This window comes from Melitaea cinxia, chromosome 23 (assembly GCF_905220565.1).
Source record: "Melitaea cinxia chromosome 23, ilMelCinx1.1, whole genome shotgun sequence".
NCBI lineage: Eukaryota > Metazoa > Arthropoda > Insecta > Lepidoptera > Nymphalidae > Melitaea > Melitaea cinxia.
The window spans coordinates 6,108,789-6,127,402 of NC_059416.1; the positions used below are offsets into that span (position 1 = coordinate 6,108,789).

At 34.9% G+C, this 18,614-nt stretch overlaps 2 protein-coding genes across 2 annotated transcripts; one reads left to right on the forward strand and one right to left on the reverse strand.

The window, feature by feature from the left end:
- Positions 1-326: 326 nt before the first annotated feature.
- Positions 327-2,869, forward strand: LOC123665078. Its single transcript, XM_045599426.1, has 4 exons — positions 327-529; positions 1,497-1,752; positions 2,206-2,325; positions 2,681-2,869. Exons 1-4 carry the CDS (start codon positions 327-329, stop codon positions 2,762-2,764), a joined length of 663 nt encoding a protein of 220 aa, XP_045455382.1. The 3' UTR covers positions 2,765-2,869.
- Positions 2,865-11,856, reverse strand: LOC123665077 (isocitrate dehydrogenase [NAD] subunit beta, mitochondrial). Its single transcript, XM_045599425.1, has 9 exons — positions 11,755-11,856; positions 11,454-11,510; positions 9,037-9,129; positions 8,653-8,769; positions 7,722-7,929; positions 5,219-5,382; positions 4,228-4,437; positions 3,835-3,971; positions 2,865-3,112 (listed from the first exon to the last, which is right to left on the reverse strand). The coding sequence occupies exons 1-9, from the start codon at positions 11,794-11,796 to the stop codon at positions 3,019-3,021; spliced, it is 1,122 nt and encodes a 373-aa protein (XP_045455381.1). The 5' UTR covers positions 11,797-11,856; the 3' UTR covers positions 2,865-3,018.
- Positions 11,857-18,614: the final 6,758 nt, after the last annotated feature.

Consider the following 18,614-nt stretch of genomic DNA (forward strand, 5'->3'; position numbering starts at 1 on the left):
GTTATGAGATCAGTATAGTGTTATGGGTTGTCAATGTATTTATGAAAGAAATAAAATTATCGAAACATAATATGAAGTTTTATTGACTTTAACGAAGTTTTTTATCTAATTGTTTTTAAAGTATATGTAGAGAACATTTTAAATTTTATTTTTTTGGTGTAAATCCTATTTTCTATGACATAAAAACTTTTTTTGTTAAAAATTTGACATAAAAAAAATCATTCAAAAACAACACTGAAATGGCGATTGCACTAACAAAGTAAATAATAAAATGTAAGTCCTAACCATCTCCCACGAACCGTATAACTCTCTGAGTAGCTAGCACAATGGGTAAACCAAAGTTTGATCTGCCAACCCCTACCTTCCCGTATAAAATACCGAAGAGATTAAATATTCTCAGTGTTCCTAGAAAGTATATTATCGATACAGGAGAAGGAATGCCCGCTTTAACGACCAGAGGAATACGGAAATCTGCGTTAAATAGTCAAATATCGGATAGAGTGAATGATGCTTCGTGGCCATATTTACGGTGGGTATAGATAAGAACCGCATTTTGAAGTTAGATAGGTTAGGGTTATTTTTTTTTTGTAACCAAATTATGTCGATAAACAGTCTAATTTGGTAGTTAGATAGGTTAGGGTTATTATTATTATTATTTTTGTAACGAAATTATGCCGATAAACGGTCAAATTTTGAGCTTAGTTATTTCGACGGTTCTTAATCTAAAGCCTTACCGATAATAATTATTCTATAATATGAACGCCACGTTGGCGCAACGGTCTCAGTCATGGATTGTACATGTTGCGCTGGCGGTTGCGGGTTCGATCCCCGCACATGACAAACATTTGTATTGGCCATTTGCGGTCTCAGTCATGGATTGTACATGTTGCGCTGGCGGTTGCGGGTTCGATCCCCGCACATGACAAACATTTGTATTGGCCATACAGGTGTTTGCCATGGTCTCGGTGTTTGTGCGATCCTTGTGAGTCTCCGACCGTGCCTCGGAGAGCACGTTGAGCCGTCGGTACCGGTTGTTAACATCTACGCCTGATAGCGATCGTTACTCATAGTAGGGAATATATCCGCCAACCCACATTGGAGCAGCGTAGTGCATTAAGCTCTGATCCTTCCCCAACATGGGGAAAGAGGCCTATGCCCAGTAGTGGAATATTACAGGCTGAAGCGCAATATGAAATACTAGTATTAACACACATTTAAACGGAACAGAGATGACTCATCCCGCAACCAGAACATCTGTCGCCTGAATAAATTTCTTTCTTTCTAAATATTGAGAATTATAAAAGTAATGAAGGAAAATCCCATCTAAATTAGAGTGTCAGTAAACCATTTATAAAACTATTGAAAGTAACATAATCTACTTCATAAATAGTCTTTAGATTCTATCACTTAATAAATCTTTTATCTTAAAGACCAATTCGCAGGACAAATGTAGTTCTTTCGATTATCTATAGCAACATTTTTACATAATGTTTTAGTCGCTTCCTGATTATAAAAAGAATGTACAAGAACAGATTTAGTCCAGAACGCTTAGAGCGAATTGATCGTATGATTGAAGCGGCTAATGCGACTTGTTATTCTAAACTCGCAAACTGTGTGCTTGATCTCAAGAAACAAGATACGAAAGACATGAAAAAGAAACGAGGATGGACGGAGAGCGAATGGAAAAAGCATATGGATTACATCGGCCAAATTGCAGCACCGAAAAAAGATTTTAGAGCCAGTCCAGTTAGGGTAAGTAAAAATAACTTTTGGTATACACAAATCTCAGAGTATTTTTGAAACATTCTGTTTTAAAATCAAGCTAACAGAATATATTAAGTGGCGTATCCAGTGGTGTTTTAGAAGGTAGACCAAATTCAATAATCTCAATGTCGAGTTAAAAAAATATATTAAAATCTGTAATGACATACATAATGAAATTGGTTCAAAACAGATACATAATTGTTTTTGACATGACTACGCCTAATAAATCGATTAACGCCGGCGGCATGCACGAAAAAGGATGACTCATTGCGTTACGCTCATTGTCCCGTTGCGCTCAGTGATATTGTCGCAAGCCGCATTTTTTTCGCCGATTGGCCTATATGTCCGAAATGTTTTGTTATGACGTTTTCACGTTAAACTTTCGTCCGTAAACCAACTTTACAGTCAACCAATTTTACGTAACTTTTTATAATTTAACAGAGAGGACAATGCAAGCCTTTGGAACAATTGCTTCCAAGAATAAACAAAATCTGTCACTTGCCCGAATTTAAGGTTTATAGAAGGTTGTCGAAAGAGGTTTGGTACAGAGATCCTGAAAAGGTATGCGATTTTAAATGATTTTTATAATATTCTTATTACCAAGGAATTGTGTTGGTAAAATTAAAAGTATTATAGTATCAAGAGAGAGAAGATTGTATAAAGACAGTGTCAAATGTACTTGATCTTTTAAAATGGGCTATCACTGAATTTTGCAACGGATGTAGAATGTTGTTCCTTTACTGTAAAGGTTTTCGGATACCTACCTACTAAGTAGCCATTTCTGTTATAATTTTATATTAAAAGATGTCTGTGAGAGAGAATCTACCTTTTATCTTCTATAAATACAATGCAAGTGAGAATGTTATAAATTATTGATATTATAGTTTCATTAATAATAACGTTATATTTCTCCTAGGTACCGCCGAACGCTCTTAAATATGTAATATCAGATAGAATAAAGAAGCTAGCTGCTCATAGAGTTATACCACAGGCGTACTGACCGACCAAAGATAACAAATTTATAAACACAATAATAGGTATGAGTCCTGTAACATGTAAAAAATTCGTAAGATTATAATGAAACAAATAAAACAACTATAAAATATTTTGGGATTTATTTCTGGTAACAATAAATACTTAAACAATATTGACACAATCTTTGATTATTGTAGATCACATTTAACAAAAGATATATAAATAAATTACGCTTATTACTCTAGGGAGTGAATTCGCTACATTGTTGAGGGGGTTGGTTTAAGCCAGGCAGTGAATAACGGCGTTTGTGAAGTCTTTAGTGGTGGACTGACCGCCGAGGTCCTTTGTTCTGACTTTACCATCAACCAGAACTCTGCAAATTAAAATTTTAATTAATAAACCTTTATCTTCCATAAGTTATAATAATTGAAGAATTTAAATTCTATTATTCTTTGTCTAAATTCTAATATGAAAATAAGTGTGCTTCATAAAGTTCTATAGAATAAATGGGTACCTAAGTCATCTAAACTGATAAGTTCAAACTATTCGCCTAAGAGAAGAAAGATGTTTTGTTTTCGATTAAACATTATTGTTTGATTATTATTTACTTAACACAATGTAATGGTATTTGACAATATGTTGGTGCAGTAGCTACACTCACAATAACTGAATGATGCAAATAGCAGTCAGGGTTTCGATTACCACCCATGGCATACATTTGAATAGGCCATACAGTCGTTTGCTACGGTTTGGGCGTTTGTCCTTGTGTATTGTGTGTGTACCCTGTATCTGACACAGGAATAAATCCTAGTGGGGGCTGTTGAGTTTCTTTTTTGTAGGTGAGGTCGGCAAACCATAACTTATAGATGGTTGTGGCACCAGAAGCATCACGAGCGCGTTGCCGACCCTATCCCTGACCCTCTCTTCGAGCTCTGGCTACCTTACCACAGGAACACGTGTAAGGCCGAGTTACTTGCCCAGTCGGCTTCTCTAGATTTTGATCTGGATATATCCCGCTGAACTCTACCAGTAAAAGTGTGAGCATACTATTCCCCTCCCGCCCGAGACACACACGGAGGACTCAGAGCTACGTACTTGTCGATGGCGTTCTTGATCATGTCGGAGTAGGAGTGCAGGTTGACGTGCGCCAGCAGGTTGGCGGAGCACAGCAGCATGGCCGTGGGGTTGGCGATGTTCTTGCCCACGGCGCCCGAGAACACGTGCCGCGCGCCCTACACACGCTACTATTATTGGCGGCTAGTCAAAACATATACATAAACATATACTTTCATAGGTGTGCGGGTACCATGATAACCTTTTGTCCACTGTAACACCCAAACATTTTAATGAGACAACTTTATCCATTAGTCACTTTTTATTTTATATGTCCCCGCATATGTGTATTTTAATAAATAGCTCATTATATTATTTATTATAGTTCATAGTATGACACAGTATGGCACAATGTGGCACAGTATGGCACATTACCTGCTCGAAGACAGCACAGTCAGCACTGTAAGAGGCACCGGCTACCACACCAGCACCGCCCACTAGCCCACTAGCGAGATTGTCAACAATGTTGCCATACAGGTTGGGTGTCACCATCACATCGAACTGGTTGGGGTTAGAGACCATCTGCATGGTACAATTGTCCACAATCATCTTCTCAAACTGGATGCGGGGGTACAGCTTCGCCATCTGGTAAGAAGACCAAACAATGTTAATTTAAGCAAAAGTATGTCTTAAGTATTCTGAGAATTAAAGTAGTTAAGAGTAGATTAAAAAGACGAGATTGTTGTGTTCCTGTGGTAAGTATTGTACTAAAACTCCTGGAGTGGGGTAGGATACATGTTTGCAATGCTGTTGTTGCAGGTGTCCATTAGCTATGGTATCCGCTTACCACTAGTTGTACCATAATTATGTTTGTTTACCACCTTTATAGTATAAAAAAAAATAATGTATGTATGATGAATGAGTGTGTATGTACCTTGATGTAATTATTTCATCAAAATTTAAATTCTTGTTTAAAGATTATCAAGTGTTCTAAGAATATTTTTGTTTGCTTCTTTCAAATAAATGATTTAACTGTACTGTTTTGTAATTTGATAACAGACTGATTACATTTAATTAGTAGTATATTTTAGCGTCTTCGTTGTGACAAAGCCAGTCCTGCGGTCACCAACCCGCCTGCCCAGCGTGGTGACTATGGGCAAAACACATGAGTTCACGTTATTTTTGGCGTAAACTTGTGGAGGCCTATGTCCAGCAGTGGACTGTGATAGGCTGAAATGATGAAATGATGAGTAGCATATTTGAATTGGATATTGTACTCGGTTGACACTGAAACACAAATTTAGAAGTATGAATTATGTTGCAATTTTGTATTGATTGTATTGATTTGTTTAGTTTCCGTACCAAATACCAAACCCAAATACCAATACCAAATAAATAAATAAATAATAATCTGCAAGTGTCCTACCTCCTCACAGCTCCTCAAGAACAGCCCGTCTCCAAGTTTCATGATGTTGGCCTTGTGTACAGCCGTGACTTTGCGTCGGCGGAGCTTCACAGCATAGTCGAACGCGAATTTAGCAATACGTTCCGACTTAGCGGCTGTGATGATTTTCAGGCATTCCACCACTCCTGGAATATTTGACGAGTCATATATTATGTTGACACCATTTTTTCATGTGGTACGTGATTACCAATAAACGTTCCAAACGATTAAAAAGAAAGACCAAAACAAGAACAATATTATAATTAAATTATAGTATAATAAACAACTTTTTCGGATCATATCGCGGTTTATCATCTTTTTTGAAAAGAAACTGTTTACAACTGCGGTTGAGGATGTCTTCATGACGTTGGATTGGGGGAGGGGAGGCATCAACGGCGAATACATCTCGCACCTTTGTTGTTTCACCGACGATATCGTCATCTTTGCGGAGACGTTGGATGAGCTACGCCAAATGCTGGCCGGCCTAAACAAGTTCTTCCCACGAGTCGGTCTCAGTATGAACTTGGACAAAACGAAAGTTATGTTTAACAACCAAGTCATACCACGACCGGTATCGGTCGACGGTACCCTTCTCGAAGTTGTTCAGGATTATGTTTTTTTTTTCGCGAGGAAATGCTTTTACCCAACCCGCCGACGAAGCCGGCGGGAGTGTGGGACTCCTGGCCAACCCAGACTACCCACTTAAAACCCAGCGGTGCCCTTATCGCCATAGCGGGGCGCCACGGGATCGCTTTCGCGTGCTACCGCGACACCCCGACGGTAGGCCCGCCGTGTGCGCGCCGCCTTCGTCCATAGAGCGCCCGCGGGCACTGTGACCCCGGCGGCTCGTGGGAGCAATAGTGGTGCCCTTCTCCCTCTCTACTGCGAAGGGTGAAGGAGCGCATAACGTCGTCTCCTTCCCCCTGGTCGCCTCCAGCAGAGCGCGTGGGCGTCAGCCTCGCGCTGCCGCTCCCCAGCCTCCTGTAGCACCATGACCTCCTCGCAGGAGGTTCCGCCCGACCAGCACCTCTCGCTGCCGAGCACGCTGCGGACTCGCCTATTACAGCCACCAGGGCGCAGCGTTTGGGCCCCCAAGCGACACAGTCTTCGAGAGTGTGACGCACCGTATCACGTGGCCACCACACGCGTGACAGGCAGGGGTGGCCTCCCTGCCCGCGATTTGATGCAGGTACTTACTGAAGCATCCGTGCCCGTGTAAGTACCTGTGTCAGTCTAAAGGATAGCACAGTAGGAGAGGACATATGACATCCACCGTCGCTAGACCCGCCGCTGGAGACCCCGAATCCTTCAGCCACCAATCGGTCACGGCTCTCTGAGCCTGAGCCCAGATCCTACGCATCTGGTCGGCACTCGGAATTAGTCCTCGAGCTCAGAAGCTCGACCAATACCGGTACACTTCCGCAAGCATCTGCGCCTGGAGTTCCCAAGGCGAATCGCTTGCAAGAAGTGTCGCCGCCGTCCATGACACCGTACGGTACCCACGTATGGCTCTCACCGCTAAGACCCTCTGCGGAAGATTATGTTTACCTAGGTCATACCAACTTTTTACTAGGCAACATCAACTTGGTGAAGGAGGCTGATAAGAGGATTCGGTTGGACTAGCCGCCGTTTGACAGGCTTCGTCGAGTCTTCACTTCGAAGATTCCGTAATGCTGAAGACAAAAGTCTTCGCGCAATACGTCTTGACTGTGTTAACATAAAAAGCCGAGACGTAGACACGGACTAAAGGACTGGTCCACAAGTTTAGTCACTCAACGTGCAATGGAATGGACTATGCTTGGTGTTTCTCTCAAAGATAGGATTAAAAATGAGACTAACCACGAGAGAGCGAAAGTAATTGACGTAGCACACAGAATAAGCAAGTCGAAATATCAGTGGGCTGGTCATCTGTGTCGCAGTACCAATGGCCGTTGGAGCAGACGAGACCTGGAGTGGAGACCGCGTCTTGGCAAACGCAGTGTGGACCGACCTCCAGCCCATTGGACCGACGATTTACGTAAGATTGCCGGTGTAGGCTAGATAAGGATTGCGGAAAACCGCATGTCTGGCGCAAATTTGGGAAGGCCCATGTCCAGCAGTGGACTGCAATAGGCTGAACTGACTGACTGAATTATTATGCTCTTTAGATGCTCGACGTTTCGAATACTTTATAGCAACCAAGTCCGCGTGGAATTTAACAAAAAAGTTATTGTTCAGTTCGCAGAGTTAAAAAATAAATAAATTTAATATAATTAAAAGTAGCCTAAGTTACTCCTTATTACATCAGCTATCTGCCAGTGAAAGTCCCGTCAAAATTGGTCCGGCCGTTTCAAAGAATAGCCGGAACAAATAATCAGATAGACAGACAGGCACACAGAAATTGTAAAAATGTTATTTTGGTATATGTACTGTGTATATACAAACAGACACTCCAATTTTATTTATTTGTATAAATGCATAGATATAGATAACATATATTACCAACCGGGCACAGACTCATGCTCGAGCGCAGAGTATTCGCCTTCTGTCTGCTCTCTGATGATAATGCAGTCCACATCACGGTGACGACTCTTAACATTCGGTAGAGATTTCACATGCACCACATTTGCGTACAAGTCTAAAGCGTTACGGAGTTTCATGTTCAGGGTTTGAAGCTCGCCGGTGTGAGAAAAATCTGGCGTCGCTAGGATACCCTGGAATAAATAAGTTTATTTTAAGGTATATAATATATACTGAATGGATTTTAATATTTATCTACTTTATCCAAATTTCCTCACTTGCTTTGCTATCTCGCAATGCAAATTAAAAAAATATAACATATCGAGGAAACTTCTGCTGTAGGTCAAAAATTTTTTACTTCGCTAAATCTGTCCCAAATTTCTCAGAAATTTTAGAAGCCTAATCAAAGAAACTCCAGAGATATTATAAGCCGGCTGAAGGCTTTTAGCAGGTATACGTGCTTAGCGAGCGAGCGCTTATTGAGCCCATTATTATAGGAATTTCTTACCTGAACAGGTTCAAAACTCTATCCAAAATAATTTAGAAATTATTGAAGTAAAACTTCTTTGCGCACGCTTGTCTTGGGAAGTAAGCTGATGAATACGTGACGAGAGCGTTACGAAAAGTATAATCGACCGAGGCGAACGGAGCAACAGAGAGTGAGAGAGGGGCGCTAGTGCACATTTTCTATCTCTTTTTCTCTAATAGCCAGTTACGGTTCATATATCTTAAGACAGTGCAGGCGTATTTATATGCAAAAGTTTTACTTCAGTTTGTGGTCTAAAGCACAGTCATTTTTTTATTGTTAGCTTTATAGTTGTACATATTAAACAATATAATATAAATGCTTTAACGCATCGCAAGAAGCGCGACTTCGCGAGTTACAATTTTTACGATTTATTTGATAAATTTCTGACCTTTATACAAATTTTATTTCTTGCAATCGAACCGACGACATCTTCTAGTGGCGCGCTCAATGTTGGGTTAACCTCAGAGAAGAAAAATGGTTCAAAATCCACTGGGATACTTGCGGCCTAAAAATAAAAATGGTCATATACAAAAAATGAATCTCTGAAATGTGTGAATTTTTTTTTTTTCATTTTGTGTTATCCAATTTGGTGCAGTCGCTTACGAAAGACTGCACCAAATTGGATAACACAAAATAGAAAAAATTAATTTATAATAAAAAAAAATCATACTAATTTACGACAGTATAACTAGTTTACAATCTGCATTGAGGAATAGACTCGTAAATACATATTAAATAATAGCAAACTGATGTAATGGCAACATAAACATACCTGGAACACTTCTTGAACGGAGTAAACGAGTTCTGGACCGACGCCATCGCCCGGGATGAGAGTACATTTGACACGACCCTCCTTGCTCGTTTGCTGTTTTATAAAATTACATTTTATACACTGCATATTACTTATAATATCTGTTGATGGACAATACGAACTTTAAAAAAATACTAGGTATATATATTTAAAAACGATTATATAAAAATATTGGCATCAAGTTCTTGTCATCCTTGTGATGATTAACCATTACACAGTCTTTAACTGTATTATACTTGCACTAGATATAGAGTATATTTTTTCGACGATTAAAAAATGCCTCAAATTTAGATTAAACATAAAGTTTTGTTTAAATTCCTTTAATTTATTATACAAAAATAGGATATAACATACATTACCTACCTGTTAACACAATTGCACTGGGTTTAATAATTTAACTAAATAATTATAACAAACATTGTATTCTTCTTCAGTCCATTTCTTCAGACTTAAGATTCCCATCTGTTGGTATGACTCTAATATATTTATACTCTATACTCTAATATATTTTAACAAATCATAAATAAGTATTTTTGTTAAGGATTATGTTTGTGGATGACACACAATGTTTTATTATTTGTTACAATGCTTTGGACAACACAAATGCATTGCATATCAAAATGTAGGAAACATGCTATTGACAGATCCAGAAAAATTTAAATCAAATCAATAATTATTTTATTTCAAACAAAAATAACAATAGTGTGTAACTGTGTAGTTAAATAAAAAAATTCAAAATTACCACTAAGTTCATACTGAGTTACAGGTGACAAAGTTTGAATAGGTAAGTAATTGCATATTCTGCAATTTAAAAATTAAATTATTAAATACTAGCTGACCCCGCAAACGTTGTTTTGCCATATATGTAATTAACCCCCCTTAATTCTCCCCCCCCACCATTATAGCTTAGCTGTATGAAAAATAGATGTTGGCCGATTCTCAGACCTACCCGATATGCATACAAAATTTCATAAAAATCAGTCTAGCCGATCTGTTTCTGAGGAGTATTGTAACTAACATTGTGACACGAAAATTTCATATATAAGATTTTTCACTGAATTTTTTGTTTAATCACAATAAAATATAGCCTATGTCACTCCTGAATAGTGTAGTTTTCCGTTAGTGAAAGAATTTTCGTGATTGGATCGGTATTTGTGAAGATTACCCCCTACAAACAAACAACGTTAGAAACTTTTTATAATATTAGTATAGATAATAGATTAGGTCAAATTATTAAACATATAATTAAATATAATAGATATCAAATCCTGCCAATTCTTAAAAATGTCACATTGTATCTCAGTATAAGCCGATAAGTGAGCCGGTAGTAACTGGACCTGCCTTATGCAATAAATCGGACATATACATAAATGTACAACACTTAATATTAATTAACGGCGATCAACCAGACCTCTTATTTCATGCTTATATGTAACCATTCTATGCTTTCATTAAATTTAATAACTCAAACCAATTGATAAACCTGATTATATTTCTTAAAAAATCAATTCTTTTATTTGTTTTGTGTATTTTTCATATCTTCACCAAATTTGATTTTTTTATATGTTTCATCTACTTAAATTTAGCCAGTCTAACTAGAAAAAAGGGTACATTTAATATGAGCAAGGTTATTTAATATGAGCAAGGTTATTTAATATGAGCAAGGTTTTAAGGACACATTCAAATATACAGTTGTTTTAACAGTTTAACAGTCTACATCAAGTAGATTACTTCTCCATATAAAAACGCAATTAATTTTGTTTCATATTTGACTACTATTGCATTAAATAGAATGGCAACTTTTTTACCCCAGTTTAGCATGCATTTAAAACCATACAATCTTACATCTTCGTTTTAAGATGAACTTCTCGATCCTGGTAAATAAACTAATAAATTATTGTATTCCTTATATTTTATTACATATAAGTATTAATTTAGAATTTTGATGCCAAATGAGCATAAAATAATTTATAAGCCAATAATGTTTTTTGAAATAATAACAGAACATTGATTTTTCTACAACAATTACTCCAGTATAGATTTTAAAATAAAACAGAAATTTTCAATTTATTAATATTTTTAATACCCCATAGGGCTGTATAAAAACTAATATAAATTCTATTAGAATCTATTTGCATGATTAGGTACTTGTAATGAAAAAAAAAATAGAACAATTCTCCTTTCTCATTGAATCCATATTTAACGTAATTACTAAGATTATTTTAAATAAAATTAATGACTTTATATTGTAATTGCTCACTAACATGACTAATAAAGTTGTGTTTAAGTTGTGTTGACTTTAGAAAGAATAAGGTGCAATCATTAGTAAAAGTTAGTATTCTCACCAAACTGCTCAAGGAAAGTGGCGCGAAACATACGTTTTTGTCAGCGTTTACCGCACTCGTATGCAAACCTTTGCTAACATGCTGCGATCCCTGAAAGTTATTGAATTTTATATCAATAAGACTGACATCGCGTGAGTCAAAGTTGAAATATGCTAAAGCCGCAGGAAAAACGGAAATAAAGTACAGAAGATTCATCTAATTTAACTACTTATATATAATATTCTTTGACTAATACCGAAATAAATTACAACTTTAAGAACGTAGTAGTTACGAAACACATTTTTAGAAATATCTTTCAGACCAAGAAGGCTATTTATAAAACATTGTACGTTACCTGGACCAAGGTGCGGAATATGTTTCGGGTTATTAGAGACATCGTAAAAATATTTAAGACCTTTAAAAAAGGTTAATTTTTAACAAACTATTTTTGGATCGTCTCAGCTGACAAGACGTAATTTCACCGAGTGCATTTGACATAAGTATTCTGACAAACAACCAAAGAGTAGCAAAGACCTCCCTGAACCTGGCGGCTGAAAAATAAGAACAAACGACGAACAAATCAACAAACGGTTTGTTTATTAAAAAATAGTAAAAATAGCTTTTCAGCCGCCAGGCACAAGGAGGTGTAGCAAAATAATAAGGAAAACTGTCTTGTCCGTACAAGATCAGTTGAAAAGTGTCCATTTTCCAACGGTCAAAGTCAAAAATTAAATATCTCTCCAAAAAAATGCAGGCGTATGAAACACTACGATATAAACTCAGCTCTTGTAAATAATATGAACTACCTATGTTGATTGTTGAGTTCAAATATTTAATTAAATGTCAATTTTAAAAACTTGCTAACACTAACACCATGAGAAAAGCTTTTAATTAAATTATTGGTTTTATTTCATGAAATGACTATTAATATTACTTATTATTACTCGGTTTTAGAATATACAATTATTTCAAAATGCTAAATCTATTACACTGCGTTTTTTCATATTTTTTTCAGAACGAAGCCTAAATTGGCAATTTTATTTAAGCATATAAAACAAATATAATATACTATTATTATCTTTTTTTATTGTATGTTTAAGTTAATTTTATTATTAATAAGAAGAAATTCTTATAATCGTAATTCAAATATGAAAAATATATAGATATCTTTTTATTTACTTTAAGAACTGGCAACTCTCAAAGTATCTGTACAGCGAACGATTGATTTTTACGTCATTTTTCGAGGTCTTTTGACGGCGCAACATTTGAACTTAATATTACGATAAATTTATAAAGTGAAGATAAAACAGAAAAACATGTGTGTATGGATTTAACGGTTGTTAAAACATATTCTTAATTATTAAGATTTTAGCTTAATAAAATTGTTCATAAAAATAATTGGTAAGTGAATTTTTAATTATATTTTTATTTTCAAACGTTAAATAATGTTAAGTTATTATTGTTCAACAATAATAATTATTTTTTAGTAGTAATTATAAGCTAAGTATTAGCTTAACTAACTTTTTATACATTTTACTTATTTGAAATGGAGAGAGTGTTTGGTATATTTATTGATTTATCAGAAATAGTCGAACTAGTAAAATAAAAAAGTATCATTTAAATGCTTACAAATATTGTCTGAAACTTGTTAATGAAATATTATTTATAAATTGAATTATAAATTATAAATTCGTAATATATTTATCAGTAACGAAACGAAAGGTCATACCGGTTCGGCGATTTTTACTGATAAAAGTTGAAATAGTTATCTATCTGAAGTAATAAACGCATAACATTAATTAGATAAATAAAAGCTAATAATGATTACGAATTTATCAATTTTACACGTAATTAAATGAATTTTAACCTTCTACTTTACTTACAAGTTTGAGGTGTTTAAATAAATATATACATAAATTAAAATTATGAATGAAGTTCGCAAAGCTGAGTTCGATGAACTGTCGCTTATTTTTCAGTAAGACATTTTTTGTGTAAAGATTTCAAAATTAAATGCTTAGTTATATAATACATAACTTAATGTTAGCTTTAAGAAAACCGTTAATTGATAATTTTGTTGATTTTAACTACTATTTTATTAAGGCCTTTTTACGATACCTATTTGTTTTATTTGTATTTTAAATTAACTGGTAATTAATTAATTTTCTTATTTTACTGTGTCAATTTATTTACTTTTTTAATTATCACGACATTCCTTAATTAATATTTTTTGTATCTTTGTCCTATTCGACTGCTTTTGATGCCAAAAGTCTGGTCATTTCATTTTACTTACATAACTGCTACCCGCAACGTCTCGTTATTTTATAACGCTAAGAATCGCGCGCGACTCTGCGTAGATATCGGCTCCTTGATATATGTAAATTATCTAAATATAATACATAGCAACCAAACGTAAATTATTTTTTGTATTCGAACCAGTACTTCCCGAGATTAGCGGGTTCAACCAAATAAACTTTTCAGCTTTAAAAATAGAATAGTATTGATTTCACGAATAATTCATATCGCTTTTTAGTAAATAATAATTAAATAATATATTCATATGATAACGCGATCGTGACATGTGTTTATATAATCATTTATTTATCGCGGTTCAATCTCCTTGTATATTATAGTTAGTATAATTATGCTATCATTAAATATATATTGTTTAAAATAAACATTTAAAATAAAAGTGTAATAATATATTCCCACGATTTGGACAGAAACAAACGATTTAAATAGTACTTAATAAGACAAAGAAATGACGCAAAGTAAGGTAAACGTCATAACATTATAATTTGATGACGAGTTGACGCAACGGTCACAGACGCATGACTATTGCGCGGGCGGTTACAGGTTCAGGTCTGGGCGTTTGTGCTTGTTTATTATGTTTCCAGACCCCCGAAACAAGAGCAAATCATTTATTTATCTATACTAATATTATAAAGAGGAAAGATTTGACTGTTTGTTTGTTTGCATTAAATAGGCTCCGAAACTACTGAACCGATTTGAAAAATTTGTTCACTGTTGGGAAGCTAAATTATCCGAGTGCGGCTATATTATATTTTCAAAAAAAGTAGGAATAAAATATTTTAATTTTTTTGTTGAATGTCCGTGCGAAGCCAGGTTGAGATGCTAGTTTATACTTCGCGCTTCACTTGCGTTTCATTTCGATAGATAGCTTTTTAATGTAAAAGCATTTACCCAGACGTATATAAGTATATTTTTTTAGACTCACCTGATGGTAAGCGATTGCCGTAGCTTATGGGCGCCTGCAACACCAAAAGCATTGCAAGCGCGTTATTGACCCTACCCCAAATCCCCTCCCCCTGGAGCCCCACCTTACCCACCGACAGAAAGACAACACTGCTTGAAAACATATTTTCATTATTTAGCTGTAATCTTCTGTAATGTCGAGGTACTACACCAGTCGGGCTGCCCCATACTTTGAGCAGGATATTTCCTGCTGTGCCCTACCTCAGTTCTCACTCACTTCAGCCTATCGCAGTCCACTGCTGGACATAGGCCTCCACAAGTTCGCGCCGAAAATGGCGTGAACTCATGTGCTTTGCCCACCTCTCCCTACCTCCTCTTCTTCCCTACCTCAGTTAATTGCCACGTATATGTAGATACCAAAACACGTCAACGCCCATAAATATTACCCAAAACAATGATTTATTTGTGTCACTTAACGGTGTACTTACGTTAGACGAACGAACGAATTCATCTCAGTTGACATATTCGGCTCAACTGAATTCATTAATCGCCTAGCCTGATTTACTCGGACATTATTTTGATATATCTGCGGTGTAAATTTGTCGTAATTCATTTTGTTTCAAACATAATTGTTAGTGCGATGCGATCATTGATGGCGGCAATCATGTTACCATAATACACAAAAAAATGTAGGTATACATGCTCAAGAATATTAACTTTTTTCGATGTTATTGAAAAACCTTAACGAATTTTATTCTACAAAGAGAATACAGCTACTATAACTATACTCCACCATCTTCGTTGGGTATTTTTTTTAATCAGAAAGCAATTTAGAAAGGTTGATTCATTCAGTTTGTAAATACTAGAGCTTTTACTCAAATAAAACTTTCATCGAGACGTTATCTTCGTACATATCTTTATTCCTACCTACTACCTAGCGACTCGTCCCGGCTTCGCACGGTTGCAATGCTGATACTTTGCCCTGCGGTTTCACACGCGTTAATTTGAAATAAAATAGCCTATAGCCTTCCTCGATAAATGGGCTATCTAACACTGAAATAATGTTTCAAATCAAACCAGTACTTTCTTATATTAGCGCGTTCAAACAAAAAAACAAACTCTTCAGCTTTATAATATTAGTATAGATAAAATAAAATAAATATAATAATATATGCGCGAAAAAAATGTGTTTATATAAGACATCACATTAGAAATCCCTAAAACTATCAGTGTTCCTCTACTATATTATGCGTGTATTATACATACATATAAACCGTCCTTATGAATCATTCTATATATTAAAAAATAAAATAGTTATTATAAAGTAATGTTAAAGATCTGAGCACACAGACAGCGGGAAGCGATTTTGTTTTATACTATGTAATGATAAGTTTCGATTCTTGAATTCCTAATATAATTTATATACTAATTTTATAAAAAGAAAACAATAGTAGGTACCTATAAATTTTGTGGAATGAAAGTGAAATTATAATTTACATTTATTTCCAAACAGTTTGTAATTAATATTCATAGCGCTTCCAAGTTGAACAATATTAACAATATATAGCATAAATTATTTATTATAACGGCCGGACAGACTTCGTTCTGTCAAAAGTTAATAGTAAAAAAATATTTTTTTTTTTGTTTTAAAACCTCCGGGCCTTAAGGGACATACAAAAAATAAATTTGCCGAATTGGACGAGCCATTCTCGGGTCAGTCACAGCTAAGTTGTTTGGCTAGCTTTTACATTGAAAAATGTATTTTAAATAATAGCCCAAATAAAGCCTTATCCGATTTATTTGAGATCTAACCTATTGGTAGTAAAGCTCCGGGTATCTCGAGTGTGTCAGAATAACATAATGGTGGTATCCGTGCACCTTGTGAAGTAAAAAAAAAAACGATTGTTAGAAAAATTCGAGCGCGTCAGATTATTAATATGCTATACGGACGCTGACCCAAAATCTGATGATTATGTGAAGAAAACTCATAATCTTACGGTTTAAAAAAAATATTTATATCCGTTAACGGTTACCACCACACAAACCGACAGATTAATATTTTTCTGTTACCAGAAACAGAAAGCGTGTATACCTACTATTAATATCTGACGAGCTCGAGTACCTACTTATTTGTGACTGACTAAAAGCTCTACCCACTGCTGAAAGGGCATCATCATATAACCTTTCTTATCATTAGCTTCACAATCTAATAGGTCCCCGCGACACTCGAGTAAATCCCTAGTTAGCTTTTTGACCTCTACTACCATATAGCTTTGTTTCTTGCTAAACAAATAACAGCTCAACGCTATCACTTTTCTGTCTTCATTTGAATACAAAAGTCTCGATCCCATTATCCTAGTCGGGTATTAGCTAGACGCTCAGCTAACTATACATATATATAACTTCGATGCTATTTCATGAAAAAAATAATTATAATAATAATAATAGTAAAAACTACTCGACTGTAATGCTAAACCTTATAAGACAATAAATCTTAATATCAAAAATCCGCTTTGAGACATAATAAGTATGATAAATTTTAAAGTTTGATAAACGACAGCAAACTCGTTAACTCAATTTATTAACTGGGCTTATCTCTAACCTTGTAACTATTACTTGTCTATCGTAGTTTATGTAAATAAAAATTAACTTAAGTTATATTGTTATAAACATAGTTGTTATAAACATTTTATATGTAACTAATTATTTTTTATGCATATTATTATGTAATTATATGTATGTCTCAATATAGTTATATATAAGTATGTATATATTTATGTATGTGTATGTATGTATTTGTGTGTATATGTGTATTATATATTATATACTAAAATATTTACTTATTTATATGTTTTTCTTTTCTTTTTTAATAATTTTATAGGTAAGTCTATCATCGTAGTTTTTGTCTATTTATTATTGAATTTTCCTCCTTAATTTGTGCACACCTTAACCGCTGCTACTGTATCGTATCCAGTACCCAAAGGTTATCTGGAAGAAATCGCTATTTAGCGATAAGATCGCCTTTGTACATCTTGTATTGTATCTTCCATATATAAAATGTGTCTGTATTTTCATGTACATTACTTTCAGTCTATCAGAGAAGGGAAAGTTCTCATATAAAAATCAAAAATAAGAATGTTGTAGAGGCCGCAGACAATCTGTTTGGCTACGTTTTGACTTTAATTACACGCGTTCTTTTTTTCCATAAATAAAGTAAACAAATAATCAATCGTTGCGATTGATTATTGAGATTTTGATGTTTGAGTTTTCAAAATGATTCATCGCCTTTATGTCCTCTCTTTGGCGTGTGTTTTTTGCGATCTATTTTGTCTCAATGTAGCTTATTTTATAAAATTTTAATATTTAATATCGTAAAAGTCGATTCAGTCTATTAGCCATAATTACGATTACGTATCTAATGATATTCGTATCACAAGGTTACGTATCAATCTTTGCTATAAAAATTACATTGATTAGATTTTAATTAATAAATCAAATAATTAATTTATTAGATTATTAAGGTAGGTCATGATAACAATATTTATTTCAAAAATGTCATACGTATTTAAATTTTGTGTAATCGTAAGATCGCGTTTGTTCAAGTAGGTACTGTTTGAGAAGGCTTATGGGGTGGAAATGCAATGGATAGGGTATATTTTTTCTTTGTGTTGGTGACAAAAAGGGCGGGGTATAGCTTACTAAAACTTAAACTTGAGTGAAGTATATTAGCATAAAGTAGTAGACGACTTTGTTCATTTATTTTTCGCTCAAATTTTTTTCATGTTTCTTACGTTATTCCTACCGTAGTTAAAATAGAAATGATTTTATCACTTATTATAAAGAGACGATGTTTATTCACACTTTACTTTAAATTATAATCCTTACGTGCTGTGTGGCTACGGCACTAAAGAATTTGGCCACCCCCTCTCTTCCCGTGGGTGTCGTAAGAGGCGACTAAGGGATAACAAGGTTCCACAACCATCTTGGAACTTAAGAAGCCGA